General features: G+C 42.1%; 1 protein-coding gene across 1 annotated transcript; it reads left to right on the top strand.

Annotated features, from left to right (window-relative positions):
• The first annotated feature begins 13,689 nt into the window (after positions 1 to 13,689).
• LOC125508450 lies at positions 13,690 to 14,599 on the top strand. The gene has a single exon (XM_048673165.1). The coding sequence runs from the start codon at positions 13,901 to 13,903 to the stop codon at positions 14,372 to 14,374; it is 474 nt and encodes a 157-aa protein (XP_048529122.1). The 5' UTR covers positions 13,690 to 13,900; the 3' UTR covers positions 14,375 to 14,599.
• The last annotated feature ends 6,771 nt before the right edge of the window (positions 14,600 to 21,370 follow it).

Raw genomic sequence — 21,370 nt, 5'->3', positions numbered from 1 at the left:
TGGTCTAGCAAATATTATTCTAAAGGATCATTAGGAGGCACGGTGATAGAAGCAAGACCAATAATTTCATCTTTACTAGGCAATTCTTTATCATGGGGTTGTCTACGAAATTTAGCAAAATTAAAATCATGAGGCATATCCCCTAAACCAACAGAAACAATATCCTTTTTGCAGTCTATCTTAGCATTAACAATATTCAAGAAGGGTCTACCAAATATAATGGGACAAAAGTTATCTTGTGGGGAAGCAAGAACAAGAAAATCAGTAGGATATTTAATTTTCCCACACAAGACTTCAACATCTCTAACAATCCCAACCGGTGAGATAGTATCTCTATTGGCAAGCTTAATAGTAACATTAATATCTTCTATCTCAGCAGGTGCAATATCATGTATAATTTCTTCATATAAGGTATAAGGTATTGCACTGATACTAGCACCCATATCACATAAGCCATGATAACAGTGATCTCCTATTTTAACAGAAACAACACGCATGCCAACAACAGGTCTATGTTTATCTTTAGTATCGGGTTTAGCAATTCTAGCAGCTTCATCACAGAAGTAAATAACATGCCCATCAATATTATCAACCAAGAGATCTTTAACCATAGCAATACTAGGTTCAACTTTAATTTGCTCAGAGGGTTTGGGTGTTCTAATATTACTTTTGTTGACCACAATTGAAGATTTAGCATGATCCTTTATTCTAATAGGGAAATGTGGTTTCTCAATATAAGTGGTAGGAACAATAGGATCAACATTATAAGTGATAGTATTTTCTTCAACTTTAATAGGTTCAACTACTTTTACTTCAATGGGAGGATGATATTTAAACCACTTCTCCTTAGGGAGATCAACATGAGTAGCAAAGGATTGACAGAAAGAAGCTACTATCTTAGAGTCAAGTCCATATTTAGTGCTAAATTCACAAAAAGCATCGGTATCCATAAAAGATTTAACACAATCAAACTTAGGTGTTATACCTGACTCCTTACCTTTGTCGAGTTCCCAATCTTCAGAGTTGCGTTTAATTCTTTCCAATAAATCCCATCTGAATTCAATAGTCTTCATCATAAAAGAACCGATACAAGAAGTATCGAGCATGGAGCGATTATTGAGAGAAAGCCGAGCATAAAAATTTTGAATAATAATTTCTCTTGAGAGCTCATGATTGGGGCATGAATATAACATTGACTTAAGCCTCCCCAAGCTTGAGCGATGCTTTCTCCTTCGCGAGGCCAAAAATTATATATATAATTACGATCACGATGAACCAGATGCATAGGATAAAACTTCTGATGAAATTCCAATTTCAATCAGTTGTAGTTCCATGATCCAATATCATCGCATAGCCTAAACCATGTCAATGCCTTTCCCTTCAAAGATAAAGGGAAGGCCTTCTTCTTGATAACATCCTCAGGCATACCTGCAAGCTTAAATAATCCACAAACTTCATCCACATAGATTAGGTGCAAATCGGGATGCAATGTTCCATCTCCTGTAAAAGGATTAGCTAGCAGTTTCTCTATCATACCCGAAGGAATTTCAAAGTAAACATTTTCAGTAAGTTCAGTAGGTTGAGGAGCAACTCTTTGCTCTACTGGTCGGGGTGAAGATACCCCGAACAAGCCCCTCAAAGGATTACTTTCCATAGTAACAAGTGAAAGTAAATTTCAGCACACTATATAAATTTTTCCTCACCAAATTCCACCTACCAAAGGCGCTTTACTCCCCGGCAACGGCACCAGAAAAGAGTCTTGATAACCCACAAGTATAGGGGATCTATCGTAGTCCTTTCGATAAGTAAGAGTGTCGAACCCAACGAGGAGCGAAAGGAAATGACAAGTGGTTTCAGTAAGGTATTCTCTGCAAGCGCTGAAATTATTGGTAACAGATAGCTTTGTGATAAGGTAATTTGTAACGGGTAACAAGTAACAAAATTAAACAAGGTGCAGCAAGGTGGCACAATCCTTTTTGTACCAAAGGACAAGCCTGGACAAACTCTTATATAAAGGAAAGCGCTCCCGCGGACACATGGGAATTATTGCCAAGCTAGTTTTCATCACGCTCATATGATCTACGTTCGTTACTTATATAATTTCATATGTAGGTGGACCGGTGCTTGGGTACTGCCCTTCCTTGGACAACCATCCCACTTATGATTAACCCCTCTTGCAAGCATCCGCAACTACAAAAGAAGTATTAAGGTAAACCTAACCATAGCATGAAACATATGGATCCAAATCAGCCCCTTACGAAGCAACGCATAAACTAGGGTTTAAGCTTCCGTCACTCTAGCAACCCATAATCTACTTATTACTTCCCAATGCCTTCCCCTAGGCCCAAATAATGGTGAAGTGTCATGTAGTCGACGTTCACATGACACCACTAGAGGATAGACAACATACATCTCATCAAAATATCGAACGAATACCAAATTCACATGACTACTTATAGCAAGACTTCTCCCATGTCCTCAGGAACAAACATAACTACTCACAAATCATATTCATGTTCATAATCAGAGGGGTATTAATATGCATAAAGGATCTGAACATATGATCTTCCACCAAATAAACCAACTAGCATCAACTACAAGGAGTAATCAACACTACTAGCAACCCACAGGTACCAATCTGAGGTTTTGAGACAAAGATTGGATACAATAGATGAACTAGGTTTTGAGATGAGATGGTGCTGGTGAAGATGTTGATGGAGATTGACCCCCTCTCGATGAGAGGATCGATGGTGATGATAGAGGGATGTTTCCCCGGCAGAACAGCTCCGTCGGAGCCCTAGATTGGCTCCGCCTCAAGACGGCGGCGCTTTGTCCCGAAAACTTTCTTCTGAATTTTTCTAGGGCGAAAGACTTCATATAGAAAAAGATGTGAACTGGAGGCCTGCGAGGGGGCCCACGAGACAGGGGGCGCGCCCAGGGGGTAGGGCGCGCCCCCACCCTCGTGGATGGTGGGTGGCCCCCCTCTTGTGCTTTCTTTGTCCAATATTTTTTATATATTCCAAAACTGACTTTCGGGGACTTTCAGGACTTTTGGAGTTGTGCAGAATAGGTCTCTAATATTTTCTCCTTTTCCGGCCCAGAATTCCAACTGTCGACATTCTCCCTCTTTGTTCAAACCTTATAAAATAAGAGAGAATAGGCATAAGTATTGTGACATAATGTGTAATAACGTCCCATAATGCAATAAATATCGATATAAAAGCATGATGCAAAATGGATGTATTAGGAATAACTTTCATTCTCTTTCTATTTTCTGCCATGGTCGGGTTTTGAGTCTTACTCAACTTCACACCTTGCAACACAGGCAAGAACTCCTTCTTTGACTCTTCCATTTTGAACTACTTCAAAATCTTGTCAAGGTATGTTCTCATTGAAAAAATCTTATCAAGCATCTTGATCTATCTCTATAGATCTTGATGCTCAATATGTAAGCAGCTTTACCGAGGTCTTTCTTTGAAAAACTCCTTTCAAACACTCCTTTATGCTTTCCAAAAAATTATACATCATTTCCGATCAACAATATGTCATTCACATATACTTATCAGAAAGGCTGTAGTGCTCCCACTCACTTTCTTGTAAATACCGGTTTCTTCAAAAGTCTGTATAAAACCATATGCTTTGATCACACTATCAAAGCGTATATTCCAACTCCGAGAGGCTTGCACCAGTCCATAAATGGATCGTTGGAGCTTGCTCACTTTGTTAGCACCTTTTGGATCGACAAAACCTTCTGGTTGCATCATATACAACTCTTCTTTAAGAAATCCATTAAGCAATATAGTTTTGACATCCATTTGCCAGATTTCATAAAATGCAGCAACTGCTAACATGATTCAGACAGACTTTTAAGCACCGATACACGTGAGTAAATCTCATCATAGTCAATACTTTGAACTTGTCGAAAACCTTTTGCGACAATTTGAGATTTGCAGATAGTAACACTACTTATCAGCGTTCGTCTTCCTCTTGAAGATCCATTTATTCTGAATGGCTCACCGATCATCGGGCAAGTCAATCAAAGTCCGTACTTTGTTCTCATACATGCATCCCATCTCAGATTTCATGGCCTTAAGCCATTTCGCGGAATCTGGGCACATCATCGCCTCCTCATAGTTTGTAGGTTCGTCATGGTCAAGTAACATGACCTCCAGAATAGGATTACTGTACCACTCTGGTGCAGATCTTACTCTGGTTGACCTACGAGGTTCAGTAGTAACTTGATTAGAAGTTTTCATGATCATCATCATTAGCTTCCTCACTAATTGGTGTAGGAATCACTACAACTGATTTCTGTGATGAACTACTTTCCAATAAGGGAGCAGGTACAATTACCTCATCAAGTTCTACTTTCCTCCCACTCACTTCTTTCGAGAGAAACTCCTTCTCTAGAAAGGATCCATTTTTAGCAACAAAGATCTTGCCTTCGGATCTGTGATAGAAGGTGTACCCAACAGTTTCTTTGGGTATCCTATGAATACACACTTCTCCAATTTGGGTTTGAGCTTATCCGGTTGGAACTTTTTCACATAAGCATCGCAACCCTGAACTTTAAGAAATGACATCTTAGGTTTCTTGCTAAACCACAATTCATACGGTGTTATCTCAACGGATTTTTAGACGGTGCCCTATTTAACGTGAATGCGGCTGTCTCTAATGCATAACCCCAAAATGATAGTGGTAAATCGGTAAGAGACATCATAGATCGCACCATATCTAATAAAGTGCAGTTATGGCGTTCGGACATAGCATTATGTTGTGGTGTTCTAGGTGGTGTGAGTTGCGAAACTATTCGACATTGTTTCAACTGAAGGCCAAACTCGTAACTCAAATATTTCGTCTCCACGATCAGATTGTAAAAACTTTATTTTCTTGTTACGATGATTCTCCACTTCACTCTGAAATTCTTTGAACTTTTCAGACTTGTGTTTCATTAACTAGATATACTCATATCTGCTCAAATCATCTGTGAAAGTCAGAAAATAATGATACCCGCCGCGAGCCTCCACACTCATCGAACCGCATACATCAGCATGTATTTTTTCCAATAAGTCAGTGGTTCGCTCCATTGTTCGCAATCATCAAATGATTCATAACCAAGTGATTCCAAAAGTCTATCCGCATGGAGTTTCTTCATGTGCTTTACACCAATATGACCTAAACGGCAGTGCCACTAGTATGTTGCACTATCATTATCAACTTTGCATCTTTTGGCATCAATATTATGAATATGTGTATTACTATGGTCGAGATTCAATAAACCATTCACCTTGGGTTTATGACCACATAAGGTTTTATTCTTTTAAACAGAATAACAATTATTCTTTGACTTAAATGAATAACCGTATTGCAATAAACATGATCCAGTCATATTATGCTCAACGCGAACACCAAATAACATTTATTTTAGGGTCAACACTAATCCCGTAGGTAAAGGGAGTGTGCGATGGTGATCTTATCAACCTTGGAATTACTTCCAATACACATCGTCACCTCGCCCTCAACTAGTCTTTGTTCATGTTTTAACTCTTGTTTCAAGTTACTAATCATAGCAACTGAACCAGTATCAAATACCAGGGGCTACTATGAACACTAGTAAAGTACACATCAATAACATGTATATCATATATACTTTTGTTCACTTTGTCATCCTTCTTATCCGCCAAGTATTTGGGGCAGTTCCGCTTCCAGTGACCATTTCCTTGGCAGTAGAAGCACTCAGTTCCAGGCTTGGGTCTAGCTTTGGGCTTCTTCATGGGAGTGGCAACTTGCTTGCCATTCTTCTCGAAGTTCCCTTTCTTTTCCTTGCCCTTTTAATTGAAACTAGTGGTCTTGTCAACCATCAACACTTGATGCTTTTCTTAATTTCTACCTTTGTCGATTTCAGCATCGCGAAGAGCTCGGGAATCGTTTTACGTCATCCCTTGCATATTATAGTTCATCACTAAGTTCCAGCAACTTGGTGATAGTGACTAGAGAACTCTGTCAATCACTATCTTATCTAGAAGATTTACTCCCACTTGATTCAAGCAATTGTAGTACTCACACAATTTGAGCACATGCTCACTGGTTGAGCTATTCTCCTCCATCTTGTAGGCAAAGTACTGTCAGAGGTCTCATACCTCTCGACACGGGCATGAGTCTGAAATACTAATTTCAACTATTGGAACATCTTATATGCTCTGTGGCGTTCAAAACGTTTTTGAAATCCCGGTTCTAAGCCGTAAAGCATGGCGCACTAAACTATCAAGTAGTCATCATACCAAGCTTGCCAAACATTCATAACGTTTGCCTCTGCTCCTGCAATAGGTCCATCACCTAGCGGTGCATCAAGGACATAGTTCTTCTGTGCAGTAATGAGGATAATCCTCAGATCATGGAGCTAGTCCGCATCATTGCTACTAAAATCTTTCAACATAGTTTTCTCTAGGAACATATCATAAATAAAATGGGGAAGCCATACGTGAGCAATTGATCTACAACATAGATATGCAAAATACTATCAGGTACTAAGTTCATGATAAATTAAAGTTCAATTAATCATATTACTTAAGAACTCCCACTTAGATAGACATCCCTCTAATCATCTAAGTGATCACGTGATCCATATCAACTAAACCATGTCTGATCATCACGTGAGATGGAGTAGTTTTCAATGGTGAACATCACTATGTTGATCATATCTACTATATGATTCATGCTCGACCTTTCGGTCTCAGTGTTCCGAGGCCATATCTGCATATGCTAGGCTCGTCAAGTTTAACCCGAGTATTCTGCGTGTGCAAAACTGGCTTGCACCCATTGTATGTGAACGTAGAGCTTATCACACCCGATCATCACGTGGTGTCTCGGCATGACGAACTGTAGCAACGGTGCATACTGAGGGAGAACACTTGTACCTTGAAATTTAGTGAGAGATCATCTTATAATGCTACCATCGTACTAAGCAAAATAAGATGCATAAAGGATAAACATCACATGCGATCAATATAAGTGATATGATATGGCCATCATCATCTTGTGCCTTTGATCTCCATCTCCAAAGCACCGTCATGATCACCATCGTCACCGGCTTGACACCTTGATCTCCATCGTAGCATCATTGTCATCTTGCCAACTACTGCTTCTACGATTATAGCTACTGCTTAGTGATAAACTAAAGCAATTACATGGCGATTGCATTTCATACAATAAAGCGACAACCATATGGCTCCTGCGAGTTGCTGATAACTGTGTTACAAAACATGATCATCTCATACAACAAATTATATATCATCACATCTTGACCATATCACATCACAACATGCCCTGCAAAAACAAGTTAGACGTCCTCTACTTTGTTGTTGCAAGTTTTACGTGGCTGCTATGGGCTTAGCAAGAACCGTTCTTACCTACGCATCAAAAACCACAACGCGGTATAGTGATTGCTTTTTGATCTTCTAAAAGAACCCTGTTCATTGAATCCGATTCAACTAAAGTTGAGAAACTGACACCCGCCAACCACCTGTGTGCAAAGCACGTCGATAGAGCCAGTCTCATGAACGCGGTCATGTAATGTCGGCCTGGGCCACTTCATCCAACAATACCGCTGAATCAAGAAACAACTAGTGACGGCAAGCAATATGTATATACCCACGCCCACAACTCCTTTGTGTTCTACTCGTGCATATAACATCTACGCATAGACCTGGCTCGGATGCCACTGTTGGGGAATGTAGTAATTCAAAATTTTGCCTGCGATCACGCAAGATCTATCTAGGAGAAGCATAGCAACGAGCAGGGAGAGTGTTTCCATGTACCCTCTTAGACCGAAAGCGAAAGCGTTAAGTAACGCGATTGATGTAGTCGAACGTCTTCGTGATCCAACCGATCAAGTACCGAACGCACGGCACCTCCGCGATCTACACACGTTCATCTCGGTGATGTCCCTCGAACTCTAGATCCAGCTGAGGCCGAGGGAGAGTTTCGTCAGCACGACGGCGTGTTGACGGTGATGATGAAGTTACTAACGCAGGGCTTTGCCTAAGCACTACGACAATATGACCGAGGTGGAAATCTGTGGAGGGGGCACCGCACACGGCAAAGAGATCAACTTATGTGTCTATGGGGTGCCCCCCTCCCCCGTATATAAAGGAATGGAGGAGGGGGCCGGCCGGCCTCCTATGGCGCGCCCCAAGGGGGGAATCCTACTCCTACTAGGAGTAGGTTCCCCCCTTTCCTAGTCCAACTAGGAGGAGGACGAAAGGGAAGCGGGAGAGAAAGGAAAGGGAGGCCGACCCCCCTCCCAATTCAGATTGGGCTTGGGGGGCGCGCCCCACCTCTTGGCCGCCTCATTCTCTCTTCCACTAAAGCCCATGTAGGCCCATTAAGCCCCCGGGGGGTTCCGGTAACCCCCCCCCCCCGGTACTCCGGAAAATGCCCGAACTAATCCGAAACTTTTCCGGTGTCCAAACATAACCTTCCAATATATCAATCTTCATGTCTCGACCATTTCGAGACTCCTCGTCATGTCTGTGATCACATCCGGGACTCCGAACAACCTTCGGTACATCAAATCACATAACTCACAATACATATCATCATCGAACGTTAAGCGTGCGGACCCTACGGGTTCGAGAACTATGTAGACATGACCAAGACACATCTCCGGTCAATAACCAATAGTGGAACCTGGATGCTCATATTGGCTCCTACATATTCTACGAAGATCTTTATCGATCAAACCGCATAACAACATATGTTGTTCCCTTTGTCATCGGTATGCTACTTGCCCGAGATTTGATCGTCACTATCATCATACCTAGTTCAATCTCGTCACCGGCAAGTCTCTTTACTCATTCCGTAATGCATCATCCAGCAACTAACTCATTCATCACAATGCTTGCAAGGCTTATAGTGATGTGCATTACCGAGAGGGCCCAGAGATACCTCTCCGATACACGGAGTGACAAATCCTAATCCCAATCTATGCCAACTCAACAAACACCATCGGAGACACCTATAGAGCATCTTTATAATCACCCAGTTACGTTGTGACGTTTGATAGCACACAAGGTGTTCCTCCGGTATTCGGAAGTTGCATAATCTCATAGTCATAGGAACATGTATAAGTCATAAAGAAAGCAATAACAATAAACTAAACGATCATAGTGCTAAGCTAACAGATGGGTCTTGTCCATCACATCATTCTCTAATGATGTGATCCCGTTCATCAAATGACAACACATGTCTATGGCTAGGAAACTTAACCATCTTTGATAAACGAGCTAGTCAAGTAGAGGCATACTAGGGACACTCTGTTTGTCTATGTATTCACACATGTACTAAGTTTCCGATTAATACAATTCTAGCATGAATAATAAAAATTTATTATGATATAAGGAAATATAAATAACAACTTTATTATTGCCTCTAGGGTATATTTCCTTCACCAACATGAAGGTAGTCAAAATCGAGAGTGAATTAGTGAACTGGTGCCGAGCACAGAAGGTTGCAATAAAAGTTGTTGATCACATCAGGGAATTGCTCCTTATTGGAGACCATCGCGTCATCAACCCGCAAGGTGGATATGCGATTCCTATGACACCGATAATTTGCGTACTTGTGGAAAAACTTTGTGTCCATGTCCCCCTCTTTCAGCCACAAAAGCCAGGACTTTGGCGGGTGATCGTATGCTCAAGAGTCTAGATGCCGAGAAGCTTTGTTTTCAAAAGAGAACACAATACTTGTCCTGAGCCGATAGACATCTAATGTCCATAGCGGCGTCACAACGAGCAATTGTCTCCAACTATAGGAGGATTGAAGTTCAATTCCAATCAAGTGATCACTCTAGGATTGAAGTGCCTTGTTGTAGTCCTTTGAAGTTCAATATTTCCAATCAAGTGATCACTCCAGGGTTGAAGTGTCTTGTTGTAGTCCTCAACTTGGTATCTATCACCAAGAAAGGGTTCCCCTTGGAGAAAAGAAATTCCATGACAGGACTACTACTTCCTAGAATTCCTCCACAACCGACAAATATTCTCGAATCGAAAGTGTGTATATAATGAGATGCCAGTGGACAAGTCCAAGAGGAGGGGACAATGATCAGAAGCCGATGTACTCAACATTGAAAGAAAGCAAGAAGAGGGCTTTTCTCTTCGGTCCTTGGCGATGAAGACATGGTAAATCCTCTCGCCCTCATTCGACCAAGTGTAGCGACGTCCAACAAGGTAATTCTCCTTCAAAAGAAGGCTATTTATGACGAGTCAAAATCTTCCCATTATCCGATGATTGAATAGCACGTTGCTTTTGTCCTCCAAAGTAATAATGAGGTTGAAGTCGCCGGCCAACGCCCACAGACCAGAGTATAAGCGTTTCACACCATCCCCATGTTGACCTCGTCACAAAATGCCCAACACACGCATCTAATTCACTACTATTACCGATGTTATGTTTGTATATAGGGAAAATACCCTTTGGAACATGGTGGTAATTACACCTGGTAACCGATTTTATGTTTAAAAAAATAAAAAAAAAATCAAAATGTGACAAAACCTTTTCCCAACAAACTTGTGCCGTCGTTTATGTCGTACAAAAATATTCTGTAACGAAATAACTGACAAAAATGACGAATTGCCTAGGACATATAGCATGAACAGTACCTCGTATATAGTGACAAATTTGTCTTTTTACATCCACAACAACATGAAAGTCATTTCTCCACGGAAGATTTTATAGTGCAACAATAAATCTACTTTGTTCGCAAAAAGTTTCAGATTTTTTGACTTTCTTATAATTTCTTTTTAGAAATTCGGGTTCAATTACACCCGAGAGCCAAACGTTCCCATCCTGTATATACTCACTTTTCCGCATGTCTCACAATGATCCTTTTTAAAAAAAAATCTTGTACTCTCTTTTATCACAAATATAATATGTTTTTATTTTAACTAGCAAAGATGCCCGTGCGTTGCAACGGGAGAAAAACAATATATGTAAGCGGGTCAATATGCCACCATGTACTTCGACGTCTGCCTATTACAACACCATTGCACGCGCCATCATCTCCGAGTCCAGTAAATGTTTGGCCTATTTCCTATTATTTGTAGTCGAAATAGTTCATAACAAATATCAACCACTTTCGATAATAATTGTGGCTATGGTGGTTTCTCTATTCCACCTTAGGGTATCTTTGATCCAAAATCTTTTCATTGAAAATTCAGAGGGTTGATTCCATATGATATTTTTTCTAGGTGCTTTTATTTTATGAGTGAATTAATCCTGTAGATTCTTTTGACAAATTCTTTTGCCCTACATTCGTTAGGTAATTTAATTCCACACTAATTAACCTCTTGGAACGATACTTCATTTTATTAAAGTGCATTCTAAATAAAATAGCTCGCTCGTAAATTTAATCCAAAATCAAATGAGCAAATGCCACATCTGAACCCAAGGAATAAAATTCTAATTTGTTGTTCACATATTGTAAGAAGATCATGTGTTGGCATTGAATGGAAGTAAATTTTGCAGTACATGCAAGGCATTTCTTTGTTTGTGCATTTGGGAAAGCGAGTCACATCACGGGGCAATGATGGGTGATGGATGCCAATGAGAAAATAAATCAATAGGAAGAAAAATTAATGGCAAACAATTCTTAATAGAAAAGTGTTTGTGAAATAATTCAAACTTATGTGTTGGTCTACATCTGTTAAATAAAATTGAACAACAACAAAACTAAACTATGTATATATGTTGTGTCTTCCTAAGAATACATGCACCTGAAAATGTAGTGAAAATATTTGGTTTATAAATGTAGGTTCATAAGAAGACAAAAGGTATACACACTTCCTACATTCCAAGGAAATCAGGCACAAAGTTCCTTAGGATAGCTTATCTTGTCTCACAATTGACCGTGACAAGCATTCAGTCATCTCATGCGCATCCAAACTAATATTCTTTTGGTATGTGCATGATGATTGTCTCATGTGAAATTACATTAAGCTTACCTAGAGATCATAATAACTTGTGAACAGTAAATGCTCCATAAACAAATACATGCATGCAGTGTTTAGAATTGTATGATAGACACACTGACACACACATCTTTGTATAATTGTTCTCTGCATGCATACATATTGTTCTGAGTGTTGATGCTCCAGTACAAATTCGTACCTAAACATTCATGCTGATGATCATGAACAAATCCCATGTAGCTACAGAAATTGTCATGTAAAATTCACAAAGGGGGAGCTTCTTCCTCACCAACACACGAACATTCAAAAAGGGACTACTCTTCGACAACGGCTGTCCGTCAAGACGTCCCCGCGGCCGGCGGAACCAGCTCCTCGTCGATGGCGGCCGTACAGTGCATGAGTGTGTACTTGTTGTGCATACGTGAGTTTGTTAGCTGCGTATGAAATCCATGTACGCATACACATACTATGCATACTCTTCCTTGTTCCTCTCCTCTTCTATCTCTCTATCACTCTCTCTACAGAGAGCTTGAACCTACAGGCGCCGCTGGCCCTCGCAAGCTCCTCTTCGTCCTCCTATATCGACTTAAGCTGCCATGGACGGCTGCTGCGTCTGTGTTGACGGCGGGCGGCCCCGCCGCTGGCGATGACCGCCTCCTCCATGCCTCCCTATTGCCCCTCGATCCTCTTGCCCGGGTAGCGTGCCCTGCCCACACCCATCATGTTGCTCGATGCCTCGCCGAACCACCCTACCCGTGCGCAGCATGCACGCCCCTGTAGCAGGCCGCCTCACACACAATCGCACGAATCCTCCAGCGGATGTCCCGTCTTGCCTGCAGGCGGACCATGGTGCCTCTGCCGCTCGCTGACTCTCTGCCCCGCCTCCAACTCCGACGCCTCTGTTGCCCCCTTTCCTCCACTTCCCCGTCTCCTTTCTGTCGACCCCCTCCTCCTTCCCTCGTGCGCCGCAACAAGAGGGGAGCGTCGCGCCCCATCTCCTCTTCATTGAGCCGCCTCCTGCCCCGAGCAGAGAGCTCGCACTGCGCCCCACCGAAGGCCGGCCTTGACCCGGTGCACCCAAACCAATCCACGCAGCAGGCAGCCACCGAGGAGCCCGAGCTCCTCCCATGGACCCCAGCTGCAGCTCGCTATGAGCGCCACCCCTCCCCTCCTCTGTTTTTCCTCTAACGGAGTTGCTATTTTTTTGGATCGTAATCCAATGAAGCCTGGGAGGAAGCCTATCACCATATCGGCCCAGTATGGCTGGCGTAGGAAGTACACCTCGCGTATATATTTTAAATTTAAATTGAAAGCGTAAATTTATGAAAAAAAATATATTTGTGACGATGAACCCACAGAGTCAATCCGTACTTTATTATTAAGGAAAGATATAGACTATATACAAACTGAAATCAGCAAATAAACACATTAAAACATGTCTATATACCCTTTCTGTTTCTAAATATAAGTCTTTTTAAGATTTCAATATAGACTATATTTAAAGCAAAATGAATGAATCTGCACTCTAAACTATATCTATATACATATGTATGTAGTTAATATTGAAATCTCAAAAAAAAAGACTTATAATTAGAAACAGAGGGAGACATCCCATTTAGATCAGAACATCTTATATTTATGAACAATAGGGAGTACCACTGTTATGTGTCCTATGAATAAAGATATTGTATATCTAGTTATAAATTCATGGAGAGAGGGTTAACGATGCATTGAGAAGAAAAGTAAGGGCTCAAGTGCAAACGAGGAAACCAACCTCCTCCCTATAACAACTCCGCCGCGCGCCCACCTCCCCTCGCCGGTATCGTGTCCTCGTTCACGCCCAACCCACCCCACCCCATTTCCCCGACCTCCGATGCCGGAGCGCCGCAACGTAGCCGGAGATCCGCCGTACTGGTGATCCCCGGATAACAACGATGGACCGCCTCTTGCTGTCCCGCCCCCCGATGCCCACCCCCGTCCACGGCGCTGCCACGGCCGCAGATGGCGACCTCCTCGAGCTCGACGTCCTCTGGCCCGCCTCTTCAGCTCCGGGACTCCTCGCCGCGCTTCCCGATGATGAGGCTAAGAAGAAGCAGAAGCGCGCGGGCGGCCCTGCCGTCCGATCCGCCGCGCGCGCCGTCCCGGAGAAGGCCGCGTTGACCCCGTCTTCGGCGGCGAGGTCGGCTCCGGTGCGCATACCTTCGGATGCTGCGGCGCGGAGAGGGAGGTGGTCCCACGTCGTCGTCGGCGGCGACGACGGGGACGCCGTGGTCCCGCCGCACGAGATCGTCGCGCGGCGCGCGGCAGCGCACAGCTCCGTGCTGGAGGGAGCCGGGAGGACGCTCAAGGGCCGCGACCTCCGCCGCGTACGCAACACCGTCCTGCGCCGCACCGGCTTCCTCGACTGAGAGGCGGAGGCGAGTCGCCTCGTCGCTTTCGCGATAAAGTTTTGACTTCTGTTAATTCCCCCCGTTAGTTCCATCCATTGCGTTTCCGGCAGTTTTGATTTCATTCCCCGATGGGAAGGGGATGAAAAGTAAAGAGGTGAGGTGAGATGAGTGAGCGAGAATTACAACACGACAATAACAGTGCTGTTCCATTCCATCACATTATATATATGGAAATTTTGGCCATTATGTTTGTTCAATCAGTTTGTCTGCTGTGTTTAACGATGAAATGAAAATCTAGACTTGATTCCATGGACCGAAGAAATTAGTGCCTGCCTTCTATGCGAAATGCTGTTCCTGACGAATTATGTTGGGCTCCTATCTTCTACAGTGCTTGATGCAGAAAGATGCAAAATGAAATTCTTTGGTGGTTGCCTTTTGGACGCCAGAGGATTGTTGAATTGGCTCTCTGCTCACAGGCTTGTGCTTAGTCTATTCTAGTTATGTTTGGATCATAACATGTTCCCATTTCTAGCTAATGGTGGAGAAAATTCAGCGCTACAATGTTATCATACTGGTTACGTTGTAGTTCTATGCCGTGGAACTTTTATTGCTTTGTGCTGGTTATGGGTTATCACATGTGGTAATAATTAGTTGGTACTTCCTCCGTCTGGAATTAGTTGTCGCTCAAAGTGCTAGATACACCCGTTTGAGCAACAACTAATTCCAGATGGAGGGAGTATTTTGTTTCTGTTTCTATTTTTTCATGTAAATTCATTCTCACGGAGAAACATAGCACTGGAATCAAGTGTTGTTTTTCAAACAATGGTTGTGTTCTTGTGGAGATTAGAGATAAATAAGGCTTAGGTCAAAATGTTTTGTTGATATCTGAACAATTTGATGTTCACTAAGAAATGATTAACATGGGAACATAAATTCCGATTTCATGGAAATCCTTTACACTTGTATTTGCTTGGCTTTCCTCTTAGTTTACTTCCTGTTGCAATAGTGCTTTTTTACTGTGATTCTGGAAACTACTACAAAACACCTTAGTGTTGTCATGGAATTATTTGCATTCCTCAGGTACAAGGACCACCACTGCACTGCCAATGTTACTAGTGAAATGTTCCTCATTCAAATTCAGCAATAACTCACAACACAAGGACACAAGGTGCTTGGATTATATCCATCAAGATACATCTATTCAAATAGTCTAGCTCATTGCTATCTTATCCTGTGGAATAAAGATGTTTTTGCCTGGTCACTTCAAAAAATTGCTATTTAATGAAGCTTTTGAGAGAACTGACGAGGTTACCCTCAGCTCAGAGCAATCACTAGTCTAGTGCAATATGCTTTGTTGATTTTTGTTGTTAGTAAAAAGTGGTACCATCAACAAATAATTGATTAATTTGTAGTGAATTGTCACTAGAAGGAATTTAATCCAAGGACATGACTACCCATTGCTAGTTTGCTACTGAGATTGGATTTTCGCTTCCTGCTCAATTATCAGTTTTTGCAGATTAAAACAAATAACTTATCTGGTTTGCAAGGTCATTCTATACTACTGTACTTACCAGCTCCGCAGATGCCTCACCAAAAATGCAAATCTTGTCGAAACAGGTTATGTTGTTTGCCGAATGATCTCGATTTTGCATCTCTTCTGAAACTTGGAGACCAGAGGACTAGTTTATCGGCAGGCAACCCACATGCCACATCCATATGCGTTATTTCTCCAAATGTTAGGTCATACAGTATTCCCTCCGTTTCATAATATAAGAGCGTTTCTGACACTAGTGTAGTGTCAAAATATATTGTGGGACGGAGGGAGTACATTTTAGTAATAGAACTGACGGTGACCTTATACATATTTTGCCTTCACAGTGCGTGGTCAAAGAAACAATCATTATGTCTTAATCATTCATTAATCGCTATCGTTTTCAAGACTTGGTCCACCGATGTCCCTTTATTTGATTCCATCATATAATCGGGCCATTGTGTTCTTTTTGCTCCTGTGGTCTCCACATAGTGAAACTCAACTGCTCCGAATATGCAATGTATCCTCCTTTATGTACTACTGTCTGCTGATGACCATAGGTCCATAACTTATTTAATGAGCATATGTTTTGTCCAGCTCATGTATTTTTTGAATCTGTGCAACTCATATTTCTGTTACGGAGTAAACAATATATGATGCTTACTGCCAAGTCCATGATTACCTCCATTATCTTATTGATTAGGTCGTATTCAAAAAATCTTATTGATTCCGTGATCAGCTGTTGATTTAGCTATAGTCAGACTATTTCATAGATCACCAACTGCTTACTTTATTTTGTCAATCTGGAACAGTGGGATTAACGTGTATGAGAAAAATCTCAAAGGGTTGTTTGCATGCAGTTTTGGTCAGAATGTTGCTTCACGGTTGTTATTTGGTTCCTTGCAGTTCTGGTCTATGTATTAATGTGTAGAGGAAATTATTGCATATACTACTGGTTTCCCCTTTTGTATCCATTCTCCCTTCACAGAGTTTCATCTGATTGTGGTTATGTGGCATCGACCGTAGGCATACAAATTTGGAACCTTTAGGGTACCCTCAGACCCTCCTTAGTTCAATCAAATGAACTAAAATTTCGGAAGTAATGTAAATTCCGAAAAATTAGTTCATTTAGTTGAACTAAGGACGGGAGGGTACATTCAAGGTTCCAAATTTGCATCCCTGATCGACCGAATTACATCTGATACTAAATGCACACCGAACCGAAAATTGGCCCCATTCTGTGGTCTTGCATTGTTGCTTGCCCAGATCTACTTTGTGTGATCATGTGGTTTACATGCCTGTCCTGGATTCTTTTCTGGTTTTTTGGGACACTTGTAGTGATGTGGGCTCTGACGCTCTCTTGTGGTCCAGCGCTATGATGGTCATGGTGTGACATGTTGGAAAGATTTTCTCAACTTTGCGCGGTATCGTTGCCTGTAAAGATGGTTCACAGGAACATCGTGCTGCTTCCTTCAGTTGCCAAGGAATATGCTCCCTGTGCATCCGTTTTTCAACATCTTTCAGTTGGCAATTCCTGTGGGAACTTTGCTCCTCGGTTCCAGACCTCAATGATGAGGTGCAAGGGGAGGCTCTTCGATTCAAAGGACTTCCCTAGGAATATCGGAGGATTATAATCCTTATGTTTTCCATATGAATATTTCCTATTGGTGCACTCTATTTGATACTGAAATTTCCATCGGCTGTAGCTTTTAAAAAAAAAGAGAAGATGATTTCACACGGTGTCCTCTGAAGCTGATAAGTTTGCAGATGTCCTACAGTCAAACAGGAAATTTCCATTGGATGTCTGAATGGAAGCCCGCCAGTCAAAAATTAAAGTTTTGGGTCGGAGTTGAGCTACAAATTGGCATTTCTAGTCTTTAGCCTCACTAGATATGCATCTCGATCTGTTTACGTGTTGTTTGTGCTAGAAATTTGTGATGCTGTGAAACGTCTCTTTGATGTGGTTGGAGACTGAATTTGGAGTTTCGAATTTGCAACCTGAATTCGAGTACAGTATGGGCAACTGAACTGTTGCATGCTTTTGCCTACCTCCGCTAGCTAGGATGTGAATTTGCAACAAATTTGGAGTTCCGAAATAAAGCACAATTGGAAACTAGTTCCGCAAACATGTGTTCTGAACCTGGCCCCAATATGTAGTGATTTGCATGGCCCCAAGCTCGTCATATTCTGAACCGTGGTGTTGGAATACTTGCGTGTCGTCTGTTTGTGTGATCAGATTCAGAGGCAACATTTACAGGTTGTGTTGTTTAATCAATTCCGACAGTTCGGTTTCTGCAGGTCTTGTTCAGTTTAGTTTACCTGGCTTGTACAATTAAGAATGCCAGATTGATTTTTTTAGAATAATTTGACATGGGTTTGGAGAATAAAATTGTGGTGCGGCTGCCCTATTGTAGGGTAACGTTGGAGATGAGCATTTTCAGATGCCCTAAAAATCGCCTTTTGATGTTGCAAATTTTACTTTAAGTAGCTTTTGGTGCACTATTTTCGCGCACCTATTGGAGATGCTCTTATTATCAGGACAACTTAAATTTAAAACAGTCAGAGCGGACTCCATAAAAATCAACCGCAGGAGAAGTACAATACACTAGAATTTCTCAAAAAGAAAAAAAAGTACACTGCACTAGAATTCCCAATGCTCACCAGCTGCAGAGCCTGAAGTCCCTCTGCATGGGTCCATGGGAGAAGTTGAAGTCAAGACGTATGGAATCTTTGCCGTGTGCATCCATCCATATGAATACTTCAGACCTTTTCAGTTGTGAAACCGCGTCCTTCCGGCGAGAGCGACGACCTCCCTGTCATTATTACTGTCGCTAGCATTTCAGTAAGAGACGTCCAATCTAAATCACCCTGTAGTCTGAGGAGACGTGGTCTTATGCTTGACCGAACGCGAACGATTCAGCTACTGAATTCTGGGTCTGCGAGACACTGAACCTTTTCCTTTTGTTGTTTCGGTGAAGTTCTTTTGGGGAGAAAAGCTTCCGATCGGACATCTGGAGGGATTAACCTAGTTTAGTCTGATAGGCTCTGGGTTATACCATCCTATAACAATATCTAGTCATAAGCCAAAAGACAAAGCCAAGATCGCGTAAATATGTTCTTATTTAGCTTACAAGGTAAGCACAAAAGCTAAAATTACGATAAAGTTATTTGTGTTGACTTCGCTGGCGCAAAATGACAAATGAAACGTTTTTTATGACAATTTATATGGTCACAAGGATGGTAATTTGTTTTAGCAAACACAACAAATTATGGTAGGTAACTGAATCAAAACGAATTTGCCATGCTTGCTAACTAAATTTACCATCTTCAATCAACACAAATTGCTATCAAATAGTTTGCCTTTTGTCATTCTCCTTAGTGAGTGTTCGCTGATTGAGCCGGTCCAAATTAAGACTAATCAAACACCCTGTAAAAAATAAGCTACAGAATCATCACAAAACCAGCTAGTAGCATCAGTCTTCTACACACGTGGACTTATGTTCGGCTGCTTAAATTTTTGTAATGATTATTTTAAAATTAAATTAGAGTTTTCAATATCTTGCAAATTGCTCACAAGACTATATACCATAGCCATATGTAATGTAAAAGCAACTCTAGCAGAGCCCGCATCTCGCCGGCCCGCAAAACGCGTTTGCAATTCGCGCAAAACCCCTTTTGCGGGCCGATTTGGACGGCCACAGATGCAGACCCCTCAAACGGACCTGTAAAAAAACATATTCGCGGAATATGCTTTTTTACGGGCCGGCTATGCGGGGTCTGCTCTTTGCGCCGCTGCATCCCGCATCTCATCGGCCCGCAAATATTAAATCCAACATAATACAACAATCGAAAGTAAAACTAAATTATTCAAATCAAACATAATACAATAATCATCCACATTACAAATAATTATTCAAATCACCATAGCAAACTTAAATAATACAATACAAAACTTGTCATGAATACAAATACAAATGAGTACAAAAATGAGTCACTGTCCAGCCCTTTGCCAATGGTGCTCAATGAGATCCTTCTAAAGTTGAAAGTGGGTGTTTGCATTTTCAATCTCCTTGTATGTTTGAAGAAAAGCTCTAATGCAGCTAGGGTCTCTAGCTGGTTTGACACGACTACCCACATTGTCATAGAAGAATTCCAAGTTCATTCCTCTCTCATCTTCAAGAATCATATTGTGCGGGATAACACAATATGTCATAATATTTTTCAAGGTTTTTTATCCCAAAAACGAGCAGGACCACGGACAATGGCAAACCTAGATTACAAAACACCGAATGCTCTTTCAATGTCTTTTCGGGCTGCCTCTTGCACTCTTGCAAATTCACATTGCTTTTTAGTTTTTGGTTCTTTGATGCTTTTGACAAATATGCACCAAGGAGGGTATATACCATCTGCAAGATAGTACCCCTTTGTGTATTCATGCCCGATAGTGTAGTTGCAAGTAGGAGCATCACCACTAGCAAGCCTAGCAAACAAATGAGACCGTTGCAACACATTGATATCATTGAGAGTGCCCGGCATACCAAAAAAGCAATGCCAAATCCATAAATCCTCGGATGCTATGGCCTCTAGCACAATTGTTGCATCACGAGACTTGCCACAATACATTCCTTGCCATGCCTTGGGGCAATTTTTCCAAGTCCAATGCATACATCAATGCTACCTAGCATGCCAGGCCAACCTCTCCTCTCATTAGTTGCCATCAATTTCTTTGTGTCATCTTCGTTGGGTGCCCGAAAATACTCAGGACCAAAGACATGGATGATCACCTTTGCAAATCTACGCACAGACTCAATTGTAGTATCTTCACCAATGCGAAGGTACTCATCGGCATAGTCAGCCGGAACACCATATGCAATCACCCGCATTGCCGCGGAGATTTTTTGATATGCACTAAATCCCTTTAAGCCCACAACATTTCTTCTTTGAGTAAAATACAGGCAATTTGCCTCGCAAGCTTGATCAATTTTGACAAAGAGGGATAAGCGCATTCGGTACCTTCTCCGAAAGAGGTGCGGTGGATATGTAGGATTCTCCGTGAAGTAGTCTTGCATCAACATCTTGTTCCCAAGATGAAAATTCCGGGGAATGCAAAGCCGCCCGACGGTCGATCCTTGCCTCCTCTTCCGGTTCTCGTTTTCGTGCTCCTTCACGACAAATGCCATGACCAATGTTTGCTGCCAGAAGTTCGCAAGCATGGTCTCAACATCCAAGTCGTCCGAATCCGATGAATCGGAGAGCAAGAACCTCTCGCACAGACTCGACTCCATCTACATGCGCACCGGCGCGTCAAATTAACTATACCGCTCGCAAAAATCACAAGAAAAACGCACTAACCGGTGGCGGACGCGGCCGGGTGATCCCGGGCGGCGACGAAGAGGCGGGCCCGACAGTGGTCGATCCCCGGCGGCGGCAGCGACGAGGGCGGCTCTTCTCACTGGATCCGGGGGGGTCGGTGCAGCGTCTCG

The sequence above is a fragment of the Triticum urartu genome, chromosome 5, assembly GCF_003073215.2.
Source record: "Triticum urartu cultivar G1812 chromosome 5, Tu2.1, whole genome shotgun sequence".
Lineage (NCBI taxonomy): Eukaryota > Viridiplantae > Streptophyta > Magnoliopsida > Poales > Poaceae > Triticum > Triticum urartu.
This window is presented reverse-complemented; position numbering and strand designations above follow the sequence as displayed.